Source organism: Botrytis sinoallii (assembly GCF_014898435.1).
Source record: "Botrytis sinoallii strain Bc 23 chromosome Unknown BSIN_001, whole genome shotgun sequence".
NCBI classification, from domain to species: Eukaryota; Fungi; Ascomycota; class Leotiomycetes; order Helotiales; family Sclerotiniaceae; genus Botrytis; species Botrytis sinoallii.
In genome coordinates this window covers 1,231,675-1,257,936 of record NW_024066028.1, presented here as the reverse complement: position 1 = coordinate 1,257,936, position 26,262 = coordinate 1,231,675, and the positions used below count along the sequence as shown (strand labels likewise).

General features: G+C 37.5%; 2 protein-coding genes across 2 annotated transcripts; one reads left to right on the top strand and one right to left on the bottom strand.

Annotated features, from left to right (window-relative positions):
- Positions 1 to 16,634: 16,634 nt before the first annotated feature.
- On the top strand, positions 16,635 to 20,534 carry EAF02_000252 (uncharacterized protein; the record flags this gene model as incomplete). Its single annotated transcript, XM_038896300.1, has 3 exons — positions 16,635 to 17,078; positions 17,140 to 19,761; positions 19,815 to 20,534. 3 exons carry the CDS (start codon positions 16,635 to 16,637, stop codon positions 20,532 to 20,534), a joined length of 3,786 nt encoding a protein of 1,261 aa, XP_038763159.1.
- Positions 20,535 to 22,086: 1,552 nt separating this feature from the next.
- On the bottom strand, positions 22,087 to 25,190 carry EAF02_000251 (uncharacterized protein; the record flags this gene model as incomplete). Its single annotated transcript, XM_038896299.1, has 10 exons — positions 22,087 to 22,803; positions 22,855 to 23,209; positions 23,262 to 23,989; positions 24,042 to 24,367; positions 24,418 to 24,627; positions 24,679 to 24,692; positions 24,736 to 24,867; positions 24,914 to 25,017; positions 25,070 to 25,101; positions 25,166 to 25,190. 10 exons carry the CDS (start codon positions 25,188 to 25,190, stop codon positions 22,087 to 22,089), a joined length of 2,643 nt encoding a protein of 880 aa, XP_038763158.1.
- Positions 25,191 to 26,262: the final 1,072 nt, after the last annotated feature.

Below are 26,262 nucleotides of genomic sequence, written 5' to 3'. Positions count from 1 at the left end.
CCTATAGTATCCGATTATAGACTGACACATATATCCGTTCTCTCGAGTCATATAGACAGTATTGCTGTCGCTGTTATTATATGCTATGCCTCGCGGCTAGTAGCCGTTTCGCGTTACCTTGCCGGATCTCTCTTACACAACAAGACCGATTATATCTCGCAGGCTTGCTATTTCAGATCCCTAGCCAGGCAGCCCTTCTATAGTGTTTCCAATCCATTAATCAAAGCTCTGCTTGTAAAATCCATTTCTTTAATATATAGTTTGTAGTCAAAAATAAAATGCTAGAAGCGTATTGCACATATATATTGTAGGATTAGCCTCTGCCTGAAATCCTCCGTTGCTGTAATACTAATCGAGCATTGTTGAGTATGGCTTGCTAAAAGCATTCTTTCTATACCGGAACTCCTCTGCCGCTATACCGCTCCCGTGTATTCAAAGATAAGGTACTAAAAACGTCCCTCCTCCTACTCCATATATACTCCCACCAATCCCAGTAGACACTGTCCTAGCCTTTATATACTTCCTACTACTCCCCTCACCATTTGTAAATATCCGATCCAGTATACCTGCAGATTGTATATATTATTGGATTATGAAAACTCTGTACACTAGCGTTCCAGAGATGTTCTATCGATTTTCGTTCGTTAAGTTAAGGATATCGGCCTTGCTTTCAATACAAACTTCAGTCAGACTCAGCTATATTATAGAAGCTTCATTATCTGCTGTTTTAAGGGCTAATTCTGCTTCGCAGACGCTCTATTGCGATATGCTCTAGCTCTACTTCTCACACAGATTCGTAAAGGCATAGTTCTGCATCAATCCCGCTCTCATCTCCTTTCTACTATCGAATAGTTTTCATTTCCGTTTTGCTGGTAATCCTCTGTTCCAAGCATCTTCGCGATCACCCTCTGATGATCAGCTGCACGTACCTTTGCTCCCAGTACGGCCTCCGATTAGTGTACAACCACTACCCAGCTCCAGCTGACTCTACTTAGCTCTCCGATCGCACGATCGAAGGTTCGTAGGATACACCACGTACAGGTGAGAGTCATCGTATCCCCAATACTATACTAAGAAGATATTTACTATTGATTATTTATACCTACAACCTACTATAGAAAACAACAAACTAATTGATATTATTAAATACTAATAAGCTATAGATAGTCTCATTTATCCAATAGTATACACAAGACCAGATATCTCCTTTGTATTAGGCCGACTATCACAATATATAGCAAAGCTAGCGAAATGCTATGGAATAGGAGTAAAGAATTTAATGCGATATTTGAGAGCTACAATTACTCAGAAATTCAAATACGGGCCCAAGGGAATACAATACCAAATTGTAAAGGAATATAACTTATTAATAGATATTATAAAAGTTGTTAAAAGGAATAGAAGTTACCGGTGCTAAGCACGTGTAGTGATTAGTAATACGGCTACCTAAACGGGCTAGATTAGACAAACCATAGACAGGCATATTGATCCCCTCATATAATATTATATAGAGATCAATATGCTTATACGCATAACTATATAGTCAATATAGAGGCCTCTTCCACCCAATCTTCTAATAGATTATAAGACCCGATTAGTATAACCTCTGGATAGAATTGATATGATTAATATTACATCCAGTTTGTAGAGCTGAAGAAGTGTGCAGCACTACCTTATATCCAGCTTGCGGAGTTGAAGAATATACAGCATTACCTTATAATCAATATATAATATTACAATCAATCACTACTACTAATTTACAGAATTGAAAAGCACACAGTATTATTTACATTTATATATTTACAATTACAAATTTATATAGTATTGTCTATATAGAAAAAGGGGAGGAAAAGGAAAAACTCTGCAAATTCTTTACACAAACATCAAAATGGATAATATCAAGAAGCAAGCCAAACACATCCCAATTCTTATTCAAAAGATTTATGAGAGATGGTTCCGGTAAATGAAAATATAATTGAGAGAAAAGGATTGGTTTTATATAATTAAATTCATACTTCAGGATTATACAAGGATCGGAGAATTTAGGATGGAGATCGATAACACTGAGGTTTTCTTGATTACTGAAGGTACTACAATAATACATATCAAACTCAACATTGAAAAGAAAATTGTATATTTAAAGAATGAAGCTAATGCACTTTCATATATATATAGATTGCTTAGTAATGACAATGAAGTGCTAGTCAACGAATACAATACAGCACATATATTATAGAATTATCTAGAATCCAAATACTCAAGAACAAATAATATCACAACAAACTCGTATCTGATAATGATCTAGATATTTACTTTCAAACCTTCAAATCAACTAGAGATGACTATCATTAAAGCCTGGGATAAGCTTAAGGAATATCGATATAAGCTCGGTACAGCTAATCCTGTATTCAAAGATTTATATAAAGATCAAATTCTCTTTTTAGTTTTTATAAAAAGCTTATTAATTAATTACTAAACAATAATCGATATTATGAATATTCAAAGTATATTAATAGTTGGAGACAAGATTAAGTATCTTATAATTAAAGAACTCAGTATCAAAGAGATAGAATAAGCTTATATTGCTAGTGGAAAGTATATAATCCCGAATCGATAAAGAGAATGTAAAGGATCAAGCTTATTTGAAAAGTATCACGCTAAAAGTGATATCACCAAGAGCATTAAGCTAATTGGGTTTATATAGGCATATTCTCTCGTGACACACCCCCGAGATTGCTGACTAGCTGGTTGTAGGCAGTAATCTCCGTACTAGCCTCATTGAGTCATACGCAGATCTCCTTCTATTTCCATATGATGCCAAATCTAGGTTCTCTTCTGATTGGATACAACTAGTATTAGGTTCTCCCTGGATACATCTAATAGGCTGAGCGGAAAATAGTGGGGCAACAGAGCAGAGTCCTCACATTAGCTCTAATAGGCCAAGATCAGATGACTAATGTGGTTCTGTTGAAATACCCTCTTATAAGTGGGCCCACGGAAAACCACTACAAGAGAGTACGGTAAAGTGAAGAATTATGCCACTGCGCTATAAACGCATACCGGGCTCATAACTATCACGCTAAAAGTGATATCACCAAGAGCATTAAGCTAATTGGGTTTATATAGGCATATTCTCTCGTGACAAAAAGCAAAAACAAAATAATGATATAAAATCTTCTGCTTATTATCTATATAAGCAAAAAGAATACTTTTTATACAATTACAAAAATCTCTCATTTATACAAACTCTGATTTACAAATACTACAAAGTCTAATAATAGAAAGCAATATTTAAAAAAACAATCAAAATATTATTTTCTAAAAAGAACAATCAAGTTTATCTTACAGATAACAAGAGCCTTCCAATTAATCTCGATTTATTAAAAAGCAAAGAAGAATCTGATAATAAAGAGTGTTGTATATCCAAAAAGCTTATTCATAAGATTACCCCCTCTCATTGATATATAGATATTGGTACTTCCTTATATATATCTGATTAACTTTCCCTTTTTAGAAATATCAAGAAAATAAAAAGAAAGATAATAAAAATCGGTGAGAGAGTTATGTATTGTAATCGGATAGGTATTGTTGTAATAAAACTGAAAAATAAAAGTATAGTTTTATTCTCAAAAATGTTGTATATATTGGGATTAAAAGTTAATCTCTTTTCTGATAAAAAAATCTGTAAAGCTAGACTCAAGGACAGGTTCAATTCAGATTGTATATATTTTCGAAAAAATGAAATAAATATTATCAAAATAAAAATGAATAAAGGAATTTATATGATTTCGGATATCTGTGACGGAAACGGTGTTGTAGACCACGTGGATCAGATCATGTGATGGTCAGGTATTCATTATATAGAATACTCCGGAGCGGAACAACGATAACCGGATCGGCCGCAGGACCGATCACCGCTCCCGTGATCGGTACCCGAAGATCACCCAGTATATAATCCGATCTCTTCTCTACGAGAAGAGATCAGTTCTAACTGTAGATGAGGAGATATACACATTCTTATACTTATACCATTATTGTCCAATCATTCCCCTCCATCGTGATATGCTATTGTCCTGTACGATAATATCACAAAAGGATACAAAGATATCGCTTTATCGAGTATAAAGATTATTAGTAATATTAAGCCAAATAAGATTACTCTAGATATCTCCTCAAATAAAATTAAAAAGAATCTAGAAACTTATTTATTATAGCATAAACGATTTAATTATCTTAGTCTAAAGAAAATACAGAATCTTTATAAAATTATTATATTAGGAAAGCTGATTAAAGTTCTATCCAAGATCCCTATATGTAAAGTTTGTATACTTATCAAGATAAAGAATCTAATCCTGAAACAATTTAGTCTTTATAAAACAAAAGACTAGAGCTTATTCATTTTGATATCGCTAGCCCATTCCTAAGATCATTACAAAGAAACCGCTATTTTCTATTGATTATAGACAGCTAGATAAAAGTGAATTGGATTTTGACCCTAAAAACAAAAGATAAAGCTATATCAAGATTAAAGAAATGGAAAACCGAATTGAAACTTGGTATTGGTGATAAGATAGTAGCTGCTCGAACTGATAATGTACTAGAGCTAATCCAAGCTATTAAAGAATGGAATTTTAGGACTTGATCAGAATTAACAATTATAGTATTATCTCATTAGAATAGAGCTGCCGAGAGAAATATTAATATTGCCAAAGTGTCACGGTGTGAGATCACGTGACATATTGGTCCCCTCGGAGGGGACCGAATTGGGCGCTCGCACCGGAGCGCAAGTGAGCTAGGGCCCGATCGGGCTAGCTCGCTTAGCAAAATCCTGTATATCTTCAACTTGGAAGATCCTGTATCATAGCTCTTTGAGCTACATCTTAATCCTCAATCTGAACCTATCACCCGAATCAGTATAACCTTGCCAGATTAGAGCAAAGTTATTAGAACCCTATCCCACCCGCCTGCCCCGTGATACTATGTAGCTCCTACCCATTAAAATATCGCTTTCGCGATGACTGCTCCGCACCCGCCTGGCCGGCCTGGGGACTCCTCAGAATTTGGCGCTTCCGTATCGGAGGACCCCCAGGTTTGGTACTAATACCTCCAATCGGCATCTACGTATTATGCCGAGCTGGAGGAGACCAACAGATCGCTCGAATACGAAATTTCCGAATCCCTAATCCGTGAATGTATTTAAGTCGCTCTGCACAAGCAGGTTGCTACTCAAAACGCCTGTCTACTCGATTGCCTTGCTAAATCCACACCTACTATATCTGCTCGTTTGGAAACTGTATCCTCCGAAACTCCTGCTGACTCTATCCCCAAACCCATTGTACCTGCTCCAACCATTCAATTGAGTAAGTGCATCCCCGATTCGAAAGAGTTTGATAATATCTGCTCCGACCTGTACAGATTCATTCAATAGATATACAAAAAATTGAATACAAATAATAATAGATTCCCGACAACTTCTGTCCACTTGACTTATACTGCTGAAAGACTTACTGAAAAGGTATACAAGCTTATACTACCTAAGATCTCCCATGGGATTTCTCAGTTCACCGACTATACCACACTCCTCGAATATCTCGAAACCATCTTTGAAAATCCTAATCAAATACAAAACGCATAGAACAAACTATATGTATTAAAGCAAAGATACCTCGATTTTAGTACTTTCTTTACAGAATTCCAGAGATTCGCCCTAGAAGGAGAGATACCTAATGATACTTTAACCCCGCTCCTATTTCAAGAAATCTCTCACGAACTACAAGATATACTGTTGCATAACCCTACTCCAACCTGTGAATTTCATTAATACACTAATTACTTATAACAATTCGATAATCGATTCCATTAATATCAATAACAAGTTCACCATATTCGTCCTATTGCTTTTGAAATTTTACCCCAAAGAATAATTGCTACTCCGCCTTTATGACTTGCTAGCCCGAAGTCTACTCCTGAAGATCCAATAGATCTAAGCTTAGGAAAAAAGGAATATATTGCTAGGAACCTGGGTTCGCAGCGGGAATACAATAAATGCTATCACTACAGCTCTGCCAGCCACCTGATACGAGACTGCCTGCACTCCGATACCTGTTCTATTCAACTCCGAGTTACTATTATTACAACTAGCCCTATAAAAACCAGCTCTATACCGAACAATTCTTTGAGGGGCCGAATCTCTATCCGTTTCCCACCTTACTCTCCTCCCCGCTTACCGACCAGCTCAATCAATTCGGGAAACGAGATATGCCTGATCTAAACTGCAATCAGAATGATCCTCCATATACCCTCCGCTTATCTACTGCTACTACTCATAGCCTTCCTTTGGAAGATAAATTAAACAATTATACGGATCTGATGATTCTACCCATTATCCTACTTTTGGAAAAAGACACCCTCCCGATATACGCTATGGTCAATAACAAATACAAAGGAATTGCCTTTATAGATTAAAATTGAATATCTTTTCAGAAAATATTAATACACCAACTGTCTACAGCATTCGAAGTTATAGGATTCGATAGAAACACCCTGCCCGATAATCGAGTTACCTCCTACATTCGAATAGAACTTAGAATTAACGATTATATTGAAAAGAAGATCGTTTTGTATGTAACCAAACTAGCCCACTATCCTATTATACTGGGGATAGCTTGGCTTAAGAAATATAACCCCCATATCGACTTTGCAACAAACTCGTTCCAGTTCGATAGCTCGTTTTGCTACGAATTTTATAACATTCCGTCCTATTCGTCCTGTATAAAAACTCTACCAGATATTTCTCCAAAAGCCCGACCTGTATACCTACCTGCCTGCCCCGAAAGATTAAAGAATAAGGATATAGCCGTGATCTCCCTGAGAGCCTATTCGACTTACACCCACCGGAAATATGAAATATTCCAAATATCGATCGAACAAATCGATGATATTCTAAATAAAAAGAAAAAGATATTCAACCCCAAAAACCTATTACCCGAATTCCAAAATTGGAAAGATATTTTCTCCCCAAAAAACACAAAGAAGCTACCTCTTCATCGATTGTACAATTATAAGATCCATCTCAAAGAAAAAGCTGTTTCTCCTTTCAATATCTTGTACTTCATATCCTATTCCGAATTAAAAGCCCTAAAAGAATAATTGAAAAAGAATCTTAGAAAAGGGTTTATCCAATCGAGCTCTTCCCCTACCGCTTCCCCTATCTTGTTTATCAAAAAGGTCGATGGAGGCCTCCGGTTTTGTATAGATTACTACACTTTGAACAACTTATCGGTCAAGGATTGATACCCCTTGCCATTAACAAAAGAATTTCTAAACAATCTGAAAGGAATAAAGTATTTTAATAAGATCGATATTATCTCTACCTTTAATAATATAAAAGTAAAAGAAGGGCAGGAATATCTGATTGTGTTCTATACCCGATTCGGACTATTCGAATCCTTAGTCATGCTGTTCGGGCTGATAGGGGTTCCCGCAATCTTTTAGAGGTTTATCAATGATTCTCTACGGGGATACCTGAATATATTTTGCATTGCTTACCTGAACAACATTTTGATATATAGCCGAACTCGAAAGAAATACGTCTGTTATGTCCAGAAGGTTTTGCAAGTATTAAGGGAAGTTGGCTTATTTGCTAAATTCGAAAAGTACAAATTCCTAAAATCCGAAACCAAGTTTCTAGGCTTTATTGTAGAAAGCGATGGTATCCAAATGGATTCAGAGAAAATCCGAACAATTGTAAATTGGAAACCGTCTGCTAGTGTAATCGATATCCAAGCATTCATTGGGTTTTCGAACTTTTACCAACGGTTTATTAGAGATTTTTTGAAGATCATCAACCCGATGGTAAATCTAACCAGAAAGAATATTCCATTCCTGTGGAGCTCTGCCTGTCAAGAAGCATTCGACCGATTGAAGCAAGCATTTACCGAAGTATCTGTTCTAGCTTCCTTCGATTAGGAAAAGGAAGTGATTGTAGAAACCAATGCTTTTGATTATATATCCATTGGAGTATTCTTTCAATATAATGATGATGGAGTACTTAAACCTATTGTATTCTTCTCTAAAAAACATTCAGCAGCTGAATGCAATTATGAGATTTACAATAAAGAATTGCTAGCTATTATTTGTTATTTTGAAGAATAGTATTCCAAGTTGAAAAGCACTGCATTATCAATTCAAATGATTACCGATTATAGGAATCTGGAATACTTCATTACAACAAAACTATTGAATCGCTGTCAAGCCCGTTAATCCAAATTTCTGTTTCGATTTAATTTCCGAATCACTTATCGCTTCGGAAAGCTAGATGCCAAACCCAACGCGCTGATTAGAAGATCAGAAGATCTCCTTAAGGAGGGGGATGAATGTTTCCTGCACCAAAGCCGTATTATCCTGAAACGAGAGAACCTGGATCCCGATCTGTTTCCTGCTACTATTACCCTAATCGAACCCAAGATTGCCAAGAAAGTACGTTTTGCTATAACCACTTGTAACCAAAGAAACCCTGACTCTACCGACATCACCAACCACTTGGATTCCGATGATACCGTAACTTTGCCAGAAAATGGCAAAGTTATAGAGCCTGCAATCCCATGTGTTATATCTGTACCCAACCCTGCAATACAACTAGAGGACCCAGAAAACCCTCTAAACCTTCCTGTCGATCTACTTACTCTGTTCTACAAAGGCTACCAAGCCGACCTTGTACCCAAATCTGTCCTGAAATCCCTATGAGAGGGATCCCCGAAACACCCGAAAATCACTCTTACCGAGTATATCGAAAACAATAACCTGCTATACTACCAAGGGAAACTATACATTCCCAATCATGATTTTCTGAAAATCTATCTGCTCTGCTTGTACTACGAATTGCCCATTGTTGGTCACCCGTATTGTACCCGAATCTTCAAATTACTGTCCCGAAACTACTACTAGCCTGGATATTACGATTATGTTACGCAATGGGTCCGTAACTACCATAGTTGCCACCGCGCTGCCCCGAATCGTAGAGGCCAGGAGGGAGTTCTCCGCCCACTCCCGATCTCGCAGAGAGCTTGGCAAGATATCTCAATAGATTTCATTACGCACCTACTCGAAAGTACCGGTTTCGATGTTATTATAGTAGTAGTCGACTGATTAATGAAAATGAAACATTTCTTGTTCTGCTATAGTACCTACAACTTCGAAGAGGTCGCTTACCTGTTCCGAAAGAATATCTGGAAGTTCTATGGTTTACCCCTAATCATTATATCTGATTGTGGAGCTCAATTCGTCTCTGAATTCTGAAAATATATTTGCAAGCGCTTGGGCATAGCCGTTAAGCTTTCAACTGTTTATTATCCTGAAACTGATGGATAAACTGAAAGGGCTAATACAATACTGGAATAATACCTCCAGTTGTATGTAGCCTACCTGCAAGACGACTGGGCAGAGTAGCTCCCACTCACCGAATTCTCTATCAATAACACCTAATCCGAAAATACCCGAATGACTTTGTTTTTTTCGAACTATAGATTTCACCCCTGTCTGGGCTTCGAGCCTGTACTGTTCCAGAATAACCGTTCTGCTATACAAAATGCCGAAGAATTCATTGCTAAAATGAAAGCCATCTCCTTATACCTATAAACCGAACTAATTGCTAATCAAATCCGATACTTGAAGAATGCTGATGCCCACTGTTCCCCTGTTTGTAGATATCTGTCTAGTAATCTGGTCTGGTTGAATACCAGAAATATCAAGATTCTACACCCACAGAAGAAGCTCGATTGGAAGAACCTCGGGCCCTTCAAAATCCTGAACCCGATAGACCCTTATGTTTATAAACTGGAGCTTTTAGTTTCGATAAAGATTCACCCTGTTTTCTATATCAACCTGCTATATCCTGTACACGATAATTCTATTTCTAAGTAGTGTAATTCGCCACCACCCTTTATAAAATAGATGGCCTCGAGTGTTTTGAGGTTACCGAAATCCTGAACTCCTATTGGGAAAGAAGAGGTCGTGGAGGACCTCACCTGAAATACATTGTTCGTTAGATCGGCTACGATACGCCGATCAAGAAATCTGTGAGTTACCTGGAAGATGTATAAGAACTGATTTGCAATTTCTATTGAAGATACCCTGATAAACCAGAACCCGCTTAATCGAATACTGCCCGCCTCCGGAAATCGAACTATAATACCTTCGCCTCAACGGAGCTCGGCTCTTAGAAGGGGGGTAATATCACAATGTGAGATCACATAACATATTGATCCCCTCGGAGAGAACCGAATTAGGCGCTCGCACCAAAGCGCAAATGAGCTAGAGCCCGATCGGACTAGCTTGCTTAGTAAAATCCTGTATATCTTCAACTTGGAAGATTCTATATCATAGCTCTTTGAGCTACATCTTAATTCTCAATCTGAACCTATCACCCGAATTAGTATAACCTTGCCAGATTAGGGCAAAGTTATTAGAACCCTATCCCGCCCGCCTGCCCCGTGATACAAAGCCGATATGAGAGTTATACTAAAGGAGTTCGAATTACCACTAGAATTCTGGAATGAAGCTGTTGAATATAATGTATATTGCAGGAACAGAACGAATATTGGACCGATTATCGACAACAATATAATTAGCTCGATCAAAGTGTTTACAGAATCAACCCCGAACATCAGTTATTGTAAAATATGGGGAAGCAAATGTTATGTATATATTAATTCAAAGACAATCCTAAAGGATTAACAATACAACAAGTTACAAGATATGGCTTGAGAAGGTATCTTTATGAAATACTCAACTACAACCAATAAATATATTAGAGTATACTCATCAGAATTAGACTATACTGTACAAGTAAGTCAAGTGATTATAGATGAATCCAAAAAGGAAGGAGATTTAAACTTAAAAATAAGAAACTCAGTATCAGATCCTCAAGGTATAGAGAATATCGTTTCTGATAGGAGATTTAGAGATAGACCTCACAAAATGCAAGAGAAACCAGAATATCCACCTAATTTATTACAAGATACTGCTATCCCCAAAACCCCAAAGGTAATAATTCCTAGTGTATCTAAAATAGATAATATCCAGAAATTCAATAAAAATAGTATCACGCTAAAAGTGATATCACCGATAGCATTAAGCTAATTGGGTTTATATAGGCTAATTCTCTTGTGACACACCCCCGAGATTGCTGACTAGCTGGGTATAGGCAGTAATCTCTGTACTAGCCTCATTGAGTCATAAATGCGCAAATCTCTTCCTATTTCTATGTGATGCCAAATCTAGGTTCTCTTTTGATTGGATACAACTAGTATTAGGTTCTCTCTGGATATGTCTAATAGGCTGAGCGGAGATAGTGGGGCAACAGAGCAGAGTCCTCACATTAGCTCCAATAGGCCAAGATCAGATGACTAATGTGGGTCTGTTGAAATACCCTCTTATAAGTGGGCCCACGGAAAACCACTACAAGAGAGTACGGTAAAGTGAAGAATTATGCCACTGCGCTATAAACGCATACCGGGCTCATAACTATCACGCTAAAAGTGATATCACCGATAGCATTAAGCTAATTGGGTTTATATAGGCTAATTCTCTCGTGACAAATAGCAAAGGGAATATCATCGAGATTAATTCATCTGAGGACCTAATACTACCTTCAGGAACAATAGAGGCAGAGATATCAGATGCTATATCTACAACTCAACCCTTGACCGAAACCCTGATCACACTTATGGATATAGATATTCCTGAAAGATACTCTTTTCGAAAACACAAGCGAGATAATAATGGATCAGACAAGCATATCCAGAAACTGATTAGAGCAATAATAGCAATACTCATAGCAAACCCAGATAGAAATGCTATCGAACATACTATAATCTCCATACCGCTTACACCAAGAATCGATACAAGTATTAAAACAAAACTATCCGAAAACCTGCAAGTAATCTTAGAAAACCCTATAGATGAGGATACAGCCTTCCCTGTAGAACAGATTCTAGGAATCCCTATTCCTATTATATATCATTAAGTGATCTTGGATCCCAAATATAGAGAAAAATGGAAGCAAGCTATTGAAGAAGAGATTAATTCATTAATTGCAAATAGCATTTGGGAAGAGTATATTTTATCAAAAGGAGGGAATCTTGTTTCAATAAAATGGGTATTTATAATAAAGACGAAGGACAATAAAATCGAGAGATTTAAGGTATGATTAATAGCAAGAGGTTTTAATCAAATTCTTGGAAAAGACTATAACGAAACCTTTACTTCTATAATACGATTCGATATGCTCTGCTTGTTTTTAGCAATCATTACAAAAGAGAACTCGAAATACTAATATTTTGATATAAAAAATGCTTTTACAGAATCCTATCTTAAGAAAGAGATATACCTTACACCACCTTAGGGACTCAAGATATCAAATGGATATATCTTATACGTATTGAGAAGCTTATATAGCTTTAAACAAGCTAAACAAAATTGGAATCAATTTCTAAAGTCTCAATTGATCAATTAAGACTTTACTTAAAGTCTCATTGATCTGTGTTTCTATATATACACTACTTGCTAACTCAATCTGCTAATATATATCGATAATATAATTGCTTCCTCAATCTCAAAAGATCAATTTAATTGGTTTTTTATAATACTCTTATCGCACTTCAATACCAAGAATCTAAAGGAGATTAGTAAGATTCTAGATATTAGGGTTATAAAAGATCAAGCAAACAGATCTTTTACATTAAACCAAGAAGAATATCTGGAAGCTATACTCACAAAATTCGGAATCTCATATGCTTAGCACTATGCTAAGAAGATATCTGCTATTGATTACTTATATTTACAACCTGCTATAAAAGATAATAAACTGATTGATGTTATTGAATATTAACAAGTTATAGGTAGTCTTATTCATCTAATGATATATACAAAACTAAATATCTCCTTTGTGTTAGGCTGATTGTTACAATATATGGCAAAGTCAGCGAAATGTTATGGAATAGGAGTAAAGAACTTAATGTGATATCTAAAAGCTACGATTATTTAAAAACTCAAATACAGGCCCGAGGAAGTACAATATCAAATTGCAAAGGAATACAATTTATTAGTAGATATTATAAAAGTCTTTATTGATACAGACTGGGTAAGTAATCGGTATAATCAGAAAAGTATTTCTGGGGGAATTGCTATATTCTATAGCAAACCAATATTGTGAACTAATAAGAAGCAGAATTCAGTAACAACATCAAATACTGAGTCCGAATATATATCAATAATGATGTTCATTAAACAAGGGAAATGGTTAACTTAAATGTTTAAAGATCTTGGAAAGGCTAAATATATATCTGTATATGGAGATATTATTCAATTGTTAGACAATAACCAAGGAGCAATTGCTTTAACCAAGAATCCGTATTTACATAAACAATTAAAGCATATTGATATATACTATCATTTTATTAGGAATCTTATTGAAAAAGAAAAGGTGGTAATTAGTTATATTAATATATCGGATATGATAGTAAATGGGATAACTAAACCCTTAGCGAGAGTAGTATTCGAAAGATTCAAAAATATGCTGGGATTGAGACAGTAGAGGTGTGGAAAATCAGGGAGATCAAAGGTGGTAACTCCTATGGGGGAGTATTAAAAGGAATAGAAGTTACCAGTGCTAAGCACGTGTAGTGATTAGTAATACGGCTACCTAAACGGGCTAGATTAGACGAACCATAGACAGGCATATTGATCCCCTCATATAATACTATGTGGAGATCAATATGCTTACACGCGTAACTATATAGTCAATATAGAGGCCTCTTCCACCCAATCTTCTAATAAAAGTCTTTATTGATGCAAACTGAGCAAATAATTAATATAATCAGAAAAGTATTTCTAAGGGAGTTGCTATGTTTTATAGCGGACCAATATCGTGAGCTAATAAGAAGCAGAATTCAGTAACGATATTAAGTACTGAATCCGAATACATATCTATAACGATATTTATCAAACAAAAAAAATGGTTAACTCAAATGCTTAAAGATTTTAAAAAAACTGAATACATATCTACACGCAAAAATACTGTTTAATTATTAAACAACAATTAAGAAGCAATTACTCTAACCAAAAACCCGTATCTACATAAACAATTAAAGTATATCGATATATACTACCACTTTATCAAAAATCTTATTGAAAAAGAAAAGGTAATAACCAGTTATATCAATATATTGAATATAATAGCAGATAGGATAACTAAACCCTTAGCGAGAGTAGTATTCGAAAGATTCAAGGATATACTAGGATTGAGATAATAAAGGTACAGAAGATTAGGAAGATCAAAAGTGGTAATTTTTATGGGGGAATATTAAAAGGAATAGAAGTTATTGGTACTAAGCACATATAGTGATTAGTAATACGGTTACCTAAATGGGCTAGATTAGACAAACCATAGACAGGCATATTGATCCCCTCATATAATACTATGGGGAGATCAATATGCTTACACGCGTAACCATATAGTCAATATAGAGGCCTCTTCCACCCAATCTTCTAATAAGATTCCTATTATAGAGAGAATATTGGAAATCACATATACAGCACATATATAACACATACACACCACTACAAAACTCTCTCTTCTGAGCTTTCTATTCTAAGAGGATAACTATATATATAATACATTCTCCATATTACTCCATAGATTATATATAACTTGCTGTCTATTTCTGACAATTATAATAATATGAATCATAGTACTATATTGACTTCACTATTTCTATAGTGATATTAATAATATCTTATATCTATTATAGAATAGATCTTAATAAAAGATATATATTTATCTTTTAATTATTATTTATTTATTTAGTTATTATTATTTTTAATTACTTTTCAATTCTATTATCCTTTCAATACTATTTTTATAAATTCTAATACTAAGATCTCAGATTAATTTTATAATTCATATTACGGTGCGAATATCTCCGTAATATAGAAAGATTAATAATTTTCATTCTTAATCTTTTCTATATTTTTATTTAGATTATTATTTAATTTTATATTTGATATTTTATTATATTTTCTTTTTTTAACCTTTTATATAAATTTTAATTTAGATAATATTAATACTTGAGATGATTGAGATGATTGAGATGATTGAGATGATTGAGATGATTGAGATGATTGAGATGATTGAGATGATTGAGATGATTGAGATGATTGAGATGATCGAAATGATTGAAATAATTAAAATAATTGAAATAATTAAAACGATTGAAATGATTGAAATAATTAAAATGATTAAGATAATTAATGTCACGGATCGCACCCAATCGCAGTTGCGATCGCTCACGTGCGTGCCTGCGTATGTGTATGATTACGTATATATAGCTAGTATATAGGAGTGCTCTACGAGCGCTTTGCTCCCGATTCTGTAGTTGTAGATTCTAAGGATAAATTGTACCCTGCTCTCGCAGTTCTTCTAAGGCAAAGTGTCACAATTAAGATGATTGAAATAATTAAAATAATTAAAATGATTAAAATAATTTAACTCTATTAATATTTGTTAAAAGTAGATACTAGCAATGAATCAACTAGATATAATATAGCACAAAGACTTTTCATTAATTCTTCTAAACTATGAAAATTCTATAATTTATAATTGTGCGCAGACTGGCATCGGCCCGAGGTAGGTCCGCAGGACCTACTTATGTGCCCTCGCCAGCCCTTACGCGGATTTGACCGTGACAATATTAATATTATTCTAAAGATAATAAAAACAATGTAAATAATATATTCTTTATATTTATATAAAATCTTATATACATCTTTGTTTTTTTAATAAATATTAAGATCTTAATTTAATAATATTTTTAATTGTAAAATTATATTAAAATAGTTTATAATTTCTTTCTATTTTAGAGTGTCACGGGGTGACACTAAGCCCTTTCTGTCCTGTCCTGTCCTGCTATATATGTGAGAGTAAGGTAGAACTTCCAGTTCTACCTCCTAGTCTTTTGGGCGTTTAGCTCAGCGGTAAAGCTTCTGAATACTCCCAGAGGTGATCCCGTGACATAGAGTATATAATATAATAATATTTATAGAATCTTCTATTAATTCTTTTTCAATGAAAAAGTTTTAGAAATATACTTGATTTATTTATTATTACTTTTTTTTTTATAATATTCAACCTTTACATATAATATAAGAACCTTTATTTATAATATTATTCTTGAAATTATTAATCTTCTTACTGAACGCACAGGCTACATCAGGCACTCATAAATGACACCTTAGGGGATGAGTTTCTTCCGCTAAACTTCGAAATATTGAGTAAGAGTTGGTACGTGCTTAATTTCGCGGTTTGTCGCGCTAATCCGCGTTGCGCGTCTTCTACCTATCACTTTCACTTTGAGCGGCCACCAGGGACACTTCCCAATTTTCAATACTTTTATTGAATTCATTCTTCAATTGTTTGATATCAGAATTCACATTTTGATCGATCCATCTCTATTTAAGAATTGGTGGGCCCAAAAATTACTTTTTGAAATACATAATTCATAACACCAAATCCTTCTCAACTCATATCCTTTTTGGTCGACTTTTCATAAATCTTAGTCTGGCGCATTTTATCAAATATGGTGAAGAATACAGACAATGAGACAACCCCGGTTCGCCCTCCGACTTTGAAGAAACAAAACTCAAGCATAGGATCAAACAAGAGCCAAGCATCAATCCTAGGATTCTTTTCGAAGAAACCTGCCACTACTTCTACCCAGAAAACTTCCACAGGCTCATCCAGCGGTATTTTACAACCCAATGGCTCTGCCAATAGTGCAAAGTCGACACCGAAACCCAGCAGCACCGTGAAGAGACCCCAGTTCAAGAAACCCGCCCAGAAGAGCATAACTCCAGTTCCAAGTAGTGATAACAATGAGCCAGATAGCTCACAAGAGAATGAAAACGGTGGTATTCCAACTGAGGTAGACAGTTGCTCGTTGCCCCCGGCAGCTGCTAAAAGTGCTGCGGAGCAGATTGTGGATATTAATGGTTTGGCTTTAACAAGCAGCCCTTCAAGAAAGGCATGCGCTTCCTTTCCGCAGATGCAAGTTCTCTCAAGCTAATAATACCCTTGTTTACTAGGCTGCTAAGAAGGTAATCAGCTATGCCGAATCAGACGACGATGATCTAGATGTCTCTCCGAGAACTAGACAACGAAGGAAGGGAAAGAAGCCAACGATTCAAAGCGATGATGATGAGGATACCTTTGTTGGTGACTTAGATGGCGCCGATGAGATGATGGTCAGTCTGTCATATTTAGGTCTTGTCAGCAGTAACTTACGAACAATAGATGAAATGGACGATTTTGTTGTCGACGACGATTCTGATGATCCAAGCAAATCTTCCAAAAAGAGAAAGCGTCCAGCATCCACGGCATCATCTCGAAAGCGATCCAACAACTTGCCGCCCCATTCCTCTGTCGATGAAGATGAAGATGAAGATATGCAAATACCAGAAATCTCGACAGCTCAACAATGGAAGTACGATCCAGATAATATTCAACCCCGGCAGGCCAAGTCGTCGAGTATTTCGAGAACCCCAAATTCCAGCGGAAAGAAATTCAAAGAGAAGGCATCCAAAACCGACCCAAATCAAAGATATGAGTGGCTAGCGAATGAACGTGATATTGACCGCAATCCTCCTGGTCATCCTGATTATGATCCTCGTACTCTATTTATTCCGCCAATGGCGTTCAATAACTTCACACCCTTCGAGGCGCAATACTGGAAAGTAAAGCAAAAGTGCTGGGACACCATACTTTTCTTCAAGAAGGGTAAGTTTTACGAATTATACGAAAGAGATGCTACTATTGGACATCAAATATTCGATTTGAAACTCACAGACCGTGTTAATATGTCAATGGTCGGTGTACCAGAAATGTCGTTACAGCATTGGGCAAACCAATTTCTTGCCAAAGGCTACAAAGTCGCTGTTGGTGATCAGAAGGAGTCGGCTCTGGCAAAAGAGATGCGCGAACGAGAAGATAGTACAGGTCTCGCTAGCAAAGGCAAGAAAGCAGATAAAATCATTCATCGAGAGCTATCTTATATTCTTACTGCTGGTACCTTGGTTGAGGGTAGTATGTTACAAGGTGATTCGGCAACATATTGTGTGGCTATCAAAGAGTCCACCACAAATGATGACTTGCCAGCATTTGGTATATCATTTGTCGATACATCAACAGGTCAATTCTTCCTTACCGAGTTTACCGATGATGTAGATCTGACCAAATTTGAGACCTTTGTCGCCCAAACCCGCCCTCAAGAGTTATTACTTGAAAAATCTTGTGTTTCGACCAAGGTGCTCCGTATATTGAAAAACAATACTGGCCCAACAACCATTTGGAATTACTTGAAATCAGAGAAGGAATTTTTGAGCGCCGACAAATCCCGCCGAGAGCTAGATTACGGTGGCTACTTCACTTCAACTGATGGTGGGAAAGAGACTTGGCCCGAGGAGCTTGAAAAGGCTAGAGACAAGGATTTGTTAATATCCGCCTTTGGAGCTCTTTTCCAATACTTGAAAGTCCTTCAGCTTGAGAAACCTCTGCTTACACAAGGCAACTTCGCCTGGTACAATCCTATCCAAAAGGGTACAACTCTTGTGCTTGATGGTCAGACTCTTATCAATCTCGAGATCTTCTCTAACACATTCGATGGGAACTCTGATGGTACTCTCTACACACTCCTCGATCGTTGCACTACACCTTTTGGAAAGCGTTTGTTTCGACAATGGGTGTCGCACCCCCTTTCCGATATCAAGAGGATCAACGAACGTCTTGATGCTGTGGATTTGCTTAATAAAGATGATGAATTAAGTCGTTCATTTAAGTCTTCAACATCTTCGATGCCTGATCTAGAACGTTTGATTTCTCGTATACATGCTGGATCATGCAGACCTGAAGATTTCGTAAAAGTATTGGAGGGGTTTGAACAAATAGAGTACATTCAAAAGGACATCTTAGGCAAATATAGTAGCGGCGATGGCATTTTCAATCGTTTGGTCGCGTCAATACCTGATCTTGCTGAGCCACTGCAATGGTGGAAGAATGCATTTGACCGAAAAAAGGCAAAAGAACACAAAATTCTCGTTCCGGAAAGGGGAGTCGAAGAAGATTTCGATGCGAGTCAAGATCGTATTGAAGAGATCAATCAAGAGCTGGCGTTATTGTTGAAGAAATACCAAAAGAAGTTCGATTCGAAGAAGGTGGAGTTGAGGAGCATTGGCAAAGAAATCCATCAATTGCAAGTACCAGTTTCTATCAAGGTACCAAAAGATTGGAAGGTGACGTCTGCTGCATCTGGTTTTAAGCGTTACTACTTCCCAGAGCTTACCAATATAATCCGAGACCTCCAAGAGACTCAAGAAACACATGGTCAAATTGTCAAGGAAGTGGCAAGCAGATTCTACGCACGTTTCGATGAAGATTATAAAACATGGCTTCAAGCTGTGAAAGTTGTGGCTCAACTTGATTGTCTTGTCAGTCTTGCTGCTGCATCTTCAGCTTTAGGTACTACGTCTTGTAGACCCAAATTTGTCGATTCCGAACGAAGTGTAGTTGAGTTTGAAGAGCTTAGACACCCTTGCGTTCTACCAAACGTTACGGACTTCATTCCCAATGATGTTCAGCTTGGTGGTAAATCGCCTAATATCAATCTTCTCACTGGTGCTAATGCGGCCGGAAAATCCACAATACTTCGAATGGTATGCCTCTTGTTTCTTTGCATAAAATAAGCGTGCTAACAATCAAATTATAGACATGCGTCGCAGTAATAATGGCCCAACTAGGTTGTTACGTACCTGCTAAATCTGCAACTCTTACACCCGTCGACCGTATCATGTCCCGTCTAGGTGCTAATGACAATATCTTCGCCGCCCAATCCACTTTCTTTGTCGAACTTTCAGAAACCAAGAAAATCCTTTCTGAAGCTACACCCCGCTCCCTGGTTATTCTCGATGAACTCGGACGTGGCACTAGTAGCTACGATGGAGTGTCAGTCGCCCAAGCAGTTCTGCACCACGTCGCATCTCATATCGGATGTATCGGGTTCTTCGCCACACATTACCACTCTCTAGCCCTTGAATTTGATTCTCATCCAGAAGTCATCAATAAACGTATGGCAATTGAAGTCGACAATGAATCGAGAAGCGTTCTGTTTTTGTATAAATTAGAAAATGGTGTTGCCGAGGGTAGTTTCGGTATGCATTGTGCGAGCATGTGTGGGATCCCGCGGAAAGTGGTTGATAGAGCAGAAGTGGCGGCGAGAGAATGGGAATTCACTAGTAGGCTTGGAGAGAGTCTGGAGAGGGCTAGGGGGGAGAAGGGGACTTATTTGCCATTGGGTGTTTTGAGTGATGTGGCTTGGTGTTTGAGGGAGGCTGGGGCGAAGGGGAAGGGCCCAGAGACTGAAGACGAAGAGAGGGGAATCAGTGATAGAGGTCTGGATTGTCTTTTGAGAGCAATCGAAGCCATGTGAAAGCAGCTCAGGCGACATAGATACAATGGTGTGCGATCTTTAGCAGAAGACAAATAGGAAGCAGAGTCTTTTGCGTAAGAGTTTAGGCCCCGGCTTATCGCACACCACCTGATTTCGTGACAAAATCCCTGCAAAAAAGTCGTTTTCTCATATAAACTAATTTCTCTAACAATTTATTTAATAATTGAAATAATTGTTTCAAAATTCTATATATAAGAGATTATTATATATAATCTTAAAAATAAAGTAGATTGTTTTTAGTGTTTTTTTGAAAAGAATTGTAGTATTTCAAAGTTGAAAATTTTCAAAATTTATTACATATAATTATTATTATTATTATTATTAGTAATTTTCAACCGGGCCGTATAGGCGAGCCTCCCAGGGGGCATTACGGTTGGGCTAACTGCGGGATGATCTTCTAGTTTACATGATCCCCCTTTCCTAGGGATGGGGTCTCAATACCCTCAGTAGCCTCCCAAGCGATGGCTAGCGCACTTGCGCCTTTGTCTCCGATCCTCTGAGCGCCTCCGTGCGCGCTTTCCGATCTCCTATATAGTATTTGTTTGAAAGCTGCTTTATCCTGTAAGGGTAGCTTTTGTATACATTCTATTGCAACATGGTATGCTGTGTGCTTCAATTTTCTTCCACGTAGCTTTTCTAGATCTATCCCCTCCTACTCCCTGCTTATGTTCGCCTGGATCAATCGATCCCTTTCCTTCTCTCTTTCTATTCTTCTGATAATGTTTTAGGGCATATGCTTTTATAGAAATCTGTTATAGCAATAAATTTAGCGAATTTGGCTGGTGTATGCATTAGCTGTTTCAGTAGTCGTTCTTGAGCTGCTTGATTGCAGGGTGGGTATTTGGGCTTGATATCTGGGGGCCAGGTTTTATAGGTCGCGAGGACTTTGCGGCAATGCACAATGTGCTCGGGGGATTTGAATGCTCCGCATGAGCATTATTACATATAATGAATGCTTTTCCCATACAAAAAAATCGATTTTTTTGAAAATTTTGGAAATTCTAATTTTGAAACCCTACAACTCTTTACAAAAAAATGTTAAAAATAATCTATTCATTTTTCTAAATAATTTCAATAATTATTTATTATACTCCTTAATTTGAATAATTCAATTCATATATTTATTGAAATTTTATGTAGTTAAAAAGTTGAATAAATGAAGCTTTTTGCTGTGTTTTCGCTTAGTGTGCGATAAGCCGGGGCCTAAACTCTTACAATTATTTATTTCCATATATTTTATCAATCTTTGATTATTCTTCTCTTTGAACATTCCCATCCACCTCAGACAATTAGTATTAATTTTCCAGCACTTGAGGTGATGATCATTTGCTACGCTCAAGAAGGATAAAATTGGTATTCAAACTTCGTAGTAATGAAATGGTATGATAACTATACAACCCCAAACCATCCTCCTTCGTCCTCTACTCCCCCTCATGCCCGTATATACAACCTATAGACTTGATCAAACTCTTCGACTGACATTTAAACTTTACGATACCACTATGCATCCATCTCTCAACTTCACACATCATCACCCACGACCACTCCAACCCCCCAATCCATCTCCCTCCCTATCATTCTCACCATGTCTCCACGCCCCTCCTTCATTTTCACCCACGCCCCCCATCGCTGCACCAACCCCGTTCAAATTAACATTCGATCCATCCCCATAAGGCCACGGACTAATCATCGGAAAAAACCAACTCCCATCTTGCTGAAGCAGAGTTTCTTCCTCTTGACAAACCAGATCTTGCGGACTGGCGTGTGGGTTGCTCAATGTATTTGTATATGTTTCCGAGTGATGCGAACTGATATTTTGTTGATGCTGATGTTGATGTTGATCTGAAGATGAAAAGTAGTATCCAGTGGCGGGATGGGATGTATGTGTGTAAGCTTGTGAAGGGTAAGATTGAGATTGGAGTCGAGGATCTATAGGTGAATCATGGTAATCTAAAGAATTGATGTGTTGTTGCTGCTGGTCGAGATCGGAAAGATTGGTAATGAGCTGTACACGAGGACTTGATTCATAAAATGGAGGAGACTGTTGGGGAATTTGTGCCGCTTGCTGTATAATGTAATTTTGTTGTATAGATGTAGGAATACGCTCTGGTATATAATTCGTTGAGTTGGATTCGAATGAGTGTATGCGTGTTGGAATATTGGACCGTGGTGCTTGTGCTGGAGAAAAAGGAGAAGCTTGAATATTTGCCGAATTTACAGGTGATGTCGGAGATCGTGGATCTTGAATCTAGAAACAATATTAGCTCCAGAACCATTAAAATCAGGGCACCATTCATACCTCAGAGACTGTCTTGCGACTTTCTAACTCCTCTGTTCTGTAATCCTCATCATCCGAGTCATCACTTTCTGTATTCGGTTCCTCAGTATTACTGCATTTAGCTCGTGATCTCTTAGTGTTTTTCGGAGCTCTACGTTGTGCCTTGTTAACATGTTCCATAGCGACACGGTTGATTTCTTGAAAAATCGGTATTAATGGGTGACTCTCCGCTGCACCTTGATCTTCAAAGCTGGACAGAAATGACACTACATCATTCATTAATTGAAGATCAGACTGTACTTGTGGATCAAGAGGATGTTGAAGAATATTTGCAAAAAGAGTAACACATGCTGCAAGTGCATTGTAAATAGACATGCTAAGAATTATATGTTAGTGTGAGATAGATCCAGCCATATTTTTACACATACCGTAGAACATTTCCTTCAATAGGATTTGAGAGTTTTGTACAATCCTCCAATAGATTGATCGTCCTCCTTGCTGCATTGACACATATCGCAGCGCTGGCATATACTCGTGGATTTAATTTAGAGTCGAAGTCATCTTTGGATTTATCGCCATCATCATCCAAGGAGCCTGGGCCACTATATAATGATGCTCGGTGAATGGTACTAAGACACTGGTAATAACCCCATTGCATACAAACAACTGAGACTATATGATGTTCGTCGCATCTTATAGGGTTACCCGGTCGAACTTCAATTGGAATCGTCTCACACCATTGCTGAAGTTCATCATCCAGCATTCCAACCATTTTCAGTCTCTCCGTTTTGGATTTTGTAAACGATTCTGCAGAGTATAGTCTATTGTATATTCGACCTTGAAGTAACGATAAAGTAGCATTATGCCGGAATGTAACAAATCTTCCGTCGGCGTTCTTCGGATATTGACTTGCAGGTGGTAAGTCAACCCCAATATCTTCATCATGAATTACTGATGGGCGACCTTGACGAATCACTATGCCACGTTCAATCATGACAGCAATCCAGAAAACGTTGCGTCTTTGCTCTATTTCAGCCTCATCAAGACCGGAATTGGACATGTTACGATGGAGGCCAATGGTTTGTGCAAGTCGAAGCGCTGCTGCAGATACAACAGAAGATGGATACGGATCTGACAGTGTGTCTAGAATGAATGCCTAATATGAGGTTAATATGCTCCATAATGAATGATGATAGAGAGAGAATTACTAGTCCAGCCATTGCCTGTACAGCCGTGAGAGAAGGTGGTCCAAATTGCAAATCAACAAAAGTACTAGCTGCGTTCCGAAGCCATCTCCACCAAGTCAGGTTTTCCGGTTCTCCATGACCAGGAGACTTTGCATTTTGAGGTGTTGGAGGTGAATTTCCAGGCAATTCTTCTTTGCGCATGATCGCAGCAAGAGCAAAGCAGACATTGAGGCATGCATACCAAGCAGGATCTTCTGAACATTTGACCGGATATTGGCGTGAGTAACGTTCCATGAAAGTCTTTCGCTCAAATAGGGGCCATGAGATCATCATTCTATCAAAAATAACTGAGAACACGAGTTACTTTGTGTTGATAAGAAATGAGGGATAAACTTACATTCCAAAATCTTATCTGCAACCTCCTTGGGTGGAAGCGATTTGTGTTCATCATCAGGCATCGTATGCCATATTGATGAGGAGACGGAGTATTGATTCATTGTTGTATAGTTTGTAGAAGCCATGAAATTTGCAAAATCGTTATTCCCAGTCATTCTGGTGATAAGTTGAAGGCCTTCTGGTGAAAGCATGGAAAATCCAGAAGCAGCACCTGATAATTTTTAATAAGAGCAATTTATCGGGAAATGTGATCTAGACTTGCCCCTAAAATTTTCACTTCCCGTATTACTTATGGTGAGTGCAGAGAACTTTTTCAAACATCCCGGCTTGATCGGTTATCTCCTCTGATGTCTGTCTTTCAAAGCCAGAGGCATCGATACTGAGCCCTGAAGTTGTCATAGCATGCTCCATACGTTTCAGCCTATCTTCTAAGAGAGAGATATGATTACCCCTAAAATCAGTTAGATGTGTTGATTACGATTGGGATTACCTCATACTTCTTTCTCTCTCTCTTTTTCCGCTCCTTGGTCGTGACTGTGCACTCTATCTCTCGTCTATGGCAGCGATTGCATTTTCCTTCCTGGTCCCATTCGCATCTGATCTGATGATCATCAGTAAGTTGTGGAAAACAAGGCGACTTTGATCATGTATACCTTCATTCGTTTGCATGCATCACATGCAGTTCCTATGTTCCAATCAGCTGACTCCGCTCGAAGTACGTAATGAATAGACTATTAATGAAGACGAACGGTGTCTGGGTGTTCTACAATCCATGTCAAATGGAAGCTCCAAGAGCGGCAGATCAACTCTAGGGATCTTTCAAATCTCAGGTTTAGTTTTGTGTTAGAATGATGTTGACCCCTTTCGAATCGGCTGATTCGAAAAGTTGCGAAAAGACCGAGCAATAAGGAAAGAATGCCGAAAAATAAAGAATATATGGGTAAATTTGTGGGTAGATGTAGACCCTTTATTGTAATTTCCACTCGAGCTAAGTAAAGGAAGATATCGACGGCAGTAGAGAGAGGTCATGGATGTCATCAAAAGCACTCGGATAGACTTCTTTACCTTATCCGAGCTTCTTCTAATATTCAACGTCTTTCTAGACACCTCCACTTGAGGCTGAGTAGAGGCTCAATTTGACACCCTCTCGAAGTTTAAAGATGAAGCGGCAGTAGCCTTACTGGCTGGCGAGCTAACATTTAGGGAAAGCAAAATAGATTGGTACAAGGGGGTATGTAGAATTGAAGGGCCTTATTGTTGGATATTATACTCTGTACAAAATCGAATTTCACTAACAAGTCTTTTCATCTTGGTTTGGGGATCAAATAAAGTTTTTCCCTATCAAATTCCAAATGGGGAACTGAACTAAAAAGCTAACACGTTCCAGTTGTCATAAGCGAACCACTACGCAAATAGGCTGGTAGGATGGAATTACTAGGACTGTAGATTGATACAGGGGTAGGTACTTTATCGAAGGGCTCGGTTCTCTTTTCTTCAACACAATATAGGAATGAGTGTAGGGATTTATTCAAGTTCCTGTGCTCGAGTAGATATATAGATAGATGGTTGGAAGGATAGCTTTAGTCTTCGAGGAATTTAGGAATTACTATTACTCGGACATCTCAATTCAAGTATCTCTCTGCCAAATGGGATGATATAATATGTATGTATATCGAATCTCATAGAGCTTATTACATTCATCGATATCTGTGTGGATATTTCGTTGTACGTGTACCTATTAGCTTGTAGATCAAATATAAACCAGAAATAAACTTCATCAAACTTAGTTAAAGAACCACTAGATTACCACCGATGGCGACGGAGTAGAACGACTTGAGAATAAGAA